The following is a 6,526-nucleotide window of genomic DNA, read 5'->3' as shown; positions in this document are numbered from 1 at the left end:
TTGAGAAGGCCGGCAGCGCAGTCGGACAAGGGAAAGTTTAGATGGGCTAGGGTTTCTTTTGGGCCTTCTGAGGTTTTGTCCAAGCTCCAAGGCGCGCCTTCTTCTTCTTTTTTTATACGAGCTGGGGGTTTTGTGTCTTGATGAATGTTTTAGCTGCCTGCAAATTTGTGTGATGAAATGATATTGGTTGAGGTCTGAACAAAAACTCCATGTCTGTCCCGTGTCTTCTTTCTAATGGCACCTTATTTTATGGGGAGTCGGCGGTGATGAATTGGTTAGATCGACGTTATTGACAGTCGTTGGATTGTGTGCGAGACAATCATCTCCGTAGCGTCAGTCGCAGCCTTTTCAACAAGGTCTGTGTTGCACTCAATATGAACCATGTTGCAGTAACATATGGACATGGCCACACGACAGCAGGCTTGTTGCAAGGCCGTATGTCTCTACGGCAAAGCTCTTGACTGGCATGGATTCATGCTTACGCATGTGACATCCATCCATGTTGCCGAGGGTCTCCAAATGAAACTCCATCTTTGAGTTGGTCCATGGGATGAGATCTATGTGGGCAGAGGAGAAGGGGCGTTGGGGAAGAGGATGCGACAAGGAATGAGGAGCTATGGGTCTCCACTCGAGCTCTCCTGCCGTGATGCGGTGGATGTGGACCCGTGAGACACGTGACGTCCGTACAAGGCAGTTGACAAGGCATGAGTAATCCGTCAGGTGATTATAAGTGTTTCCCTTAATTCATTTTAGCATAACAAAATCTGAAGGGAGGGATACAATCAATTCGGTATATTTATTGTCATGATATAATATATATAATACAACAGTATTAGCACGTCATAAGCCATAAGATCCCAAAGAAAACTACTAAAAGACATGTGGCGTGAAACTACACAGGCAAAATCGGGCACTTCTAACCTAAAAGGAAAATCAGACACTTCTTCCCCACTCTTTTTTTGCGGGGGTGGACGCTTCTTCCTTGACAGGGATATTTCATGCTTATCACTGGCACCGTCAGAAACAAAGCAAACCAAGTGACCAAATGATATGTAAGGCGGTAACCTTGACTCCCATGAAATTAGATCAAAATCTTCCTTGGACAGAACAATACGGTTTGCCTTTGTTAGGAAGTCACAAGATATCATCTTAGGTAGATTCTTTCCCAAAGCATTGCTTGGACTGCTAACAAAGGGTTTAAGGCATGATGGAGCACCGAGACAAAAGGTAGTGACCGTTGTGGAGGCACACTGGACGTCCTCGATTGAAAAGCTCATTTGGATTGACACCAGATCTGGACATGTTCAGCTTGACCGTGGCTCTAACCCTGTCCAATTTGCAAAGCCAGAAATGGGGATTTGGATTCTTTTGCACTGCATATGCAATCAAGTTTTGCTCAGATGAGTGATCCTCCCAACACAGTGGCAAACTCTTCCACTATGGTTAGTAGCCGCGGATGGTCCATCGGGTTTGCACTTCTGAACGCCAGTGTCTTTGAACAGGTACCTGTACTCCTCGAACGGGAGGCAACTAAAAGAAATAGGTTTGACTGTTCCAAATTTCTTCAAGTTTTCATTTTGACCTAGGATTATCACCTTGTTTGCTCTGTCCATGCTCGTAATAGATGAATAAAATGTTGCCGAGTCATTATCATCTACATTAGAAACAAACTCGACAACTACCTGTGTCCTCCTCTCTTACTACCGTTGTTGATCTATTGTTTGAAGAGATCATCTCCATTCACGATAGAATAAGGTTCACTCGCCTAGCCCCCGTTCCGGTGGCGCGTCTAGCATCGTCGATGGACATGTGGATGTGTGTATCCGATGGATTTGTCTTTGTTGGATTTGCTCGGATCTGGTCGTTCATCTACGTTCATGTCTTCAGGTTGGATCCCTTTAATCTACGCTACTCTTCACTGGCAACGGTTGTTGTTCTGATGCACTGGTCATATGGGGTCTTAGCATGATGACTTTCTGACTGTTTACTGCAACGAGTTTTGCCCGGCTCCAACAAGGACCGATGACGGCAGCGCACCTTCGGCTTGCTTCAATGCTTATAGTCGTCGCTAGGTGGGCGACGGATCTGAATGTAATTTTTATTATTTCTGGTGTTCATTGTACTGTCATGATTGAAAATAAATAGATCAGAAAAATTTCTGGAAAAAAGAGAGAGAACGCAACTTCTCATCATCACATTTGGCATACCTGTGCAACGAGGGTCCTCTTCCCTACTCCACGTCCACCGATGATCGGCAAAACTGCCGCAGGGCCAGGCATGTAAGGATGTTGCAGCAAGAAGCTGGTGACCTGCTGCTTCTCGACATGCCGACCAAACACGAAGGGGCCAACATGAAGATAGGCGTCATAAGGGGGCGCTCGGCTCACATCCACCCAGGAGTATGACAAACTCCTATCGAGACCCATGCTTCAAAAAAAAAACTCCTATTGAGACCCAGGCCAGTAACACTCCGTCCCAAGTGAATTTTCAGCAAAAGGGCGCCGAGATAGTCAGTCACTAGGTCACGCAAGAGATGCGAGGAGCTCCAAGACATGATTTTCTGGAAATTTACTAGCGTGGGTGTGAGCATCTTTATTTTGGTTGCCAGCATAATTAAAATCAACACCAGCCATATCAAAATTATACTACTACGAGATAAAATGTTGTGTGGCAACTCGGAGCTCTCCAGTTTCATAATCAAATGATGCAAATACTCAAATAAACTGGTACCTGCAGAAGCACTCAAAGGCTCCATTGGCTTAATGCATCTCTACAGTATACAACCAAACAGAGCTCTACATGTTACAGGCTACAGGAGAGACATTTTCTTAGGCTTTCAGTGCACTGCTCGATTCTAGCATAAATTCTTCACGAAAAATGAAGGTCTCAAGGACCGAATGCAATTCTCTGCACCAGATCTGGCCTTCTCTTGCTTGGCATCCGAAGAAGTCCCGTAATTTGGAGCTCGGTGACAGCCCTGCAGAACCGTGCTCTAGAAAAATACGTGTCAAGGATTACTGAAATATGAGCAGACAATTATGTACTCAATTTGTCAGACTTTGGTGAAGGAAGCACAAAAAAAACTATGGTCAAGGATACTGGATCATGGCTCCACTCTGTTGAGGCGTTGCTTTTGATTTCTTTTTTGAGGGAGAACCAACCAATTTGCTTTTCCCCTTTGAATTGATAATTCCATCAAACGACAGGTACCAGTCATGGAGGTTAATTACGTCACCATATTCTTGGGCTAGGTTGCACCTGCAAAGTAAAATGGTTTCGCATAAGGTATAAAATGTTGGCCAAGGCTTTGCTTGTCGACGATATGGCAAATGTTTGAGCCTAGGCCTAGCCTATCAATCATGGATAAATTTACTCCATGGACTTACATTATTAATATGGCATATTATGGTAGTGCCATTCAGATTCCAAGCGTAACAGATACTTAAATATCAGTAAGAATATTCATATCTTAATGCATGGACTTACATAACTGATGTATCATGCAAGGATGCTGACACAGCAATTCCATTTCTGCTGCAGCAAGAGCAATTAAGACTGCTCTGTGACTTCAGGAGATCAAGCTGAACCATTCTTCTTGGGTTTCCAATTAGTGCCTAGATATGATATGAGATGAAATGGAAATCAGAATTGCTATTAGTATATGGGTTACTCTTACCATTCTAAATTAATTGAAGTTCTAGCTTTGTCCTAAGTCAAACTTCTCTATATTTGACCAAGTCTAGAAAAATGTGTTAATATCTACAACATCACATATATATAATATGAAAATATTTTTTATGATAAATCTAGTGAAACTAATTTGGTGTTGCAGTTGTTGATGTATTTTTCATTTTTTTTCTATGGTCTTGGTTAAATTAAAAGAAGTTTGACTTAAGAACTAATTTGGAACAGATGGAGTACACAGTAATAACAATTCTTATATGAAGGGAAAACTTACAGATTGGAGAACACCAACATTCTTGAAGCAAATGATTTCGTGAAAAGGTAAACACTCGACAGGCACCAAAAAATTTCTGTTGAATATCTAGACATTAGATGCTGAAACTTCAAATGACTTAATATTATAAACTGAACAGAGTTAATAGGATAAGTGAATTCTCGGTTCACAGCATAAACTTGACAATCAGTCATGTCAAGATGTTAATTACTAAATCTCATTGTATATCATACCTATTCCTAGAGGGTCTTATGGTATATCATTGTACATCTAGGCTTCATCTGGTATTGTGGTGGATTATGATAAACTGGTGATCACATTTGGCCTACCTTCGTATATTTGGGTGTTTACTCTTAATAAGGATGGAAACAAATATATTACTGTGTTTCAAACTGAGACGAAATGTTAGAGAACAAACACTGGATAACAAAATTCATCTGATATTAAGCTAATTTACCAAACACAAAATGCAAGATCAAAATGGTGCTGAGCTAATATATCATACCATAACTTTACCTCGTAATATCATCCAATAGCATGGTAGCTTTATCGTTTAATGGCACTGTTCCAATTGCAGTACTATTTGTTGATCTCCTGATACAACATGAAGTGATGGTCAGCCAGTTTCAGCTAAGCAAAATTTATTATATTGTATTGGAGTTTCATGGATAAGATATTCAGTCACGTCTTGCCAGTTGTCACTATAGCATTGTATGTAAAGTAAATACTACATTAGTCTGACTGGTAGCAGGTGCATCGAATGAAACACCACTGCTAATTATTATTCGGCATTAGCATCATGATCATGATTCAGTATCACAAGTCTTACATAACCATTAGTTATAAATAACAATAACTGCATGGTTATTTTGGCATTCTTAATATTTGTTTTATCAATAGAATTGCACATGAGAGATGATAAAAGGAGGTACAAACCTAGGCCACTTATCCTTTGTGATTGTCACACAATCTTCACTGGTTGTGGTTGACTGAAGCTCTTTGACCTTGGCATTAATCTAGAAAAGAATGAGCATATTCATAACTAGTGCCTCAGTGCAGCCAATACAAATATTGCAATTATTGTCTTTGGGTTTTCTGCTACAAGCCCATAATTAGCTTCTCCAATGTAAAGTGAAATTGCCGAATTTCCAGTCCATTTTGTAAAAAGATAAGTTCAGCAATCACAAGTATTCAGAAGCTACTTTAACCCAAAAAACTTCAAACAGAGAACCAAAATAATATGTCCCATTTTCAGAGTATCTATCCAGATTCCATACAAACAACCAAGTACGAAAACTGGTGATGAGAAACTGGATCCACCATTTAGCAAGTGAATAAACTTGACCAAAATGACTTAATGAGAAATAATATAATTTCTCGTTACATGACTCGTACTTCTTTCACCAAAGTGTTCATCATTACAAAATCAGCAGTGAGAATACCTCATTCATTCCTTCTAAGTGGATGCTCCAAACTTCAAGAACACGAAATAATGTTTCCATAGGCATGTATCTGATCCAACATAACGGATTCGTCAGAATCTAAAAGACGAAATTAAATAAAAGTTTCAAAAAAAGGGTATTGCCTTCAGACAAATGAAAAAATCAGCCCTAGTATGTAACTGCTGCAAAAAGAAAACTTGTCTTTCATGGTAATTGTCAGTTGGCCATATTACTTCCAATACAATAATCATGGCCTAGTGACTCCATTAAAGAATCTGGAGCTCTCATAAATTATAAATTAAAGATATAAAAAGGTATGAGGAGAGTGATTGGGGAAATACTATACACGGTCAAACACCGCAGGGCCACAGGTTTTATATTAGCTCAACAGTGCAATGATAGAAATTACAATCAGTTAGGATCTACATGTGATATACTCCCTCCGTTTCTAAATATAAGCCTTTTTAGATATTTTAACACGGACTACATACAGATGTATATAGACATATTTTAGAGTGTAGATTCCCTCATTTTGCTCCATATGTAGTCCAGGAATCCCTAAAAAGGCTTAGGAACGGAGGGAGTACAAGATTAGATATGCACAAATATATATAACAATAATAAATCGGAGACTTTGTGCATCAAGAAACCTGAAAGCAAATTCGATCATCTTACCTTACTGTATCCAATGCCTGAGCTATACATCTTCTACCAGCACCTGATTTTCCACTTGATAGATTCCCACTTGTCAGTTTAGACATAAGCAGTTCATTATTTGAATCATTCTGAGTATGCAGATCTAGATTGATTGCCTCGCAGAAAATATCTAAAAGTTGCACTTTGCCATGTCTCCCAGCTTCATACAAGCACTGGATAGTCATAATGTGGGAGACAAATATTCAGTATTATGGACCTAGCATATTCACAATTAATCAACTAAAGAAGCTTCTGTAATTTCAAAATTGTACGGATGTGTTTTATATCATATATATATACCAATGAGTAAATTACACAGTTATACTTTTCATTAGCTTTTATTTAAGTATCCTTCACATGAAGGTAGACATGTGAGCATGCAATATCTTAACTGTTTACCACAACGCTCATTTATGTATAATGATGGAGA

General features: G+C 39.5%; 1 protein-coding gene across 1 annotated transcript in view; it reads right to left on the bottom strand.

The window, feature by feature from the left end:
* Window positions 1-2,613: 2,613 nt before the first annotated feature.
* Window positions 2,614-6,526, bottom strand: part of LOC123164864 (origin of replication complex subunit 3) — a 7,467-nt gene continuing 3,554 nt past the window's right edge. Inside the window, exons 11-18 of the mRNA XM_044582469.1 lie at window positions 6,076-6,282; window positions 5,401-5,470; window positions 4,895-4,974; window positions 4,475-4,552; window positions 3,959-4,034; window positions 3,487-3,614; window positions 3,100-3,258; window positions 2,614-2,992 (exon numbers count right to left, since the gene is read on the bottom strand). Of these exons, the coding sequence (XP_044438404.1) occupies window positions 2,887-2,992; window positions 3,100-3,258; window positions 3,487-3,614; window positions 3,959-4,034; window positions 4,475-4,552; window positions 4,895-4,974; window positions 5,401-5,470; window positions 6,076-6,282 (904 nt within the window). The 3' untranslated portion in view covers window positions 2,614-2,886. The remainder of the gene's footprint in view (window positions 2,993-3,099; window positions 3,259-3,486; window positions 3,615-3,958; window positions 4,035-4,474; window positions 4,553-4,894; window positions 4,975-5,400; window positions 5,471-6,075; window positions 6,283-6,526) is intronic.

This window comes from Triticum aestivum, chromosome 7D, assembly GCF_018294505.1.
Source record: "Triticum aestivum cultivar Chinese Spring chromosome 7D, IWGSC CS RefSeq v2.1, whole genome shotgun sequence".
Taxonomy (NCBI): domain Eukaryota; kingdom Viridiplantae; phylum Streptophyta; class Magnoliopsida; order Poales; family Poaceae; genus Triticum; species Triticum aestivum.
This window is presented reverse-complemented; position numbering and strand designations above follow the sequence as displayed.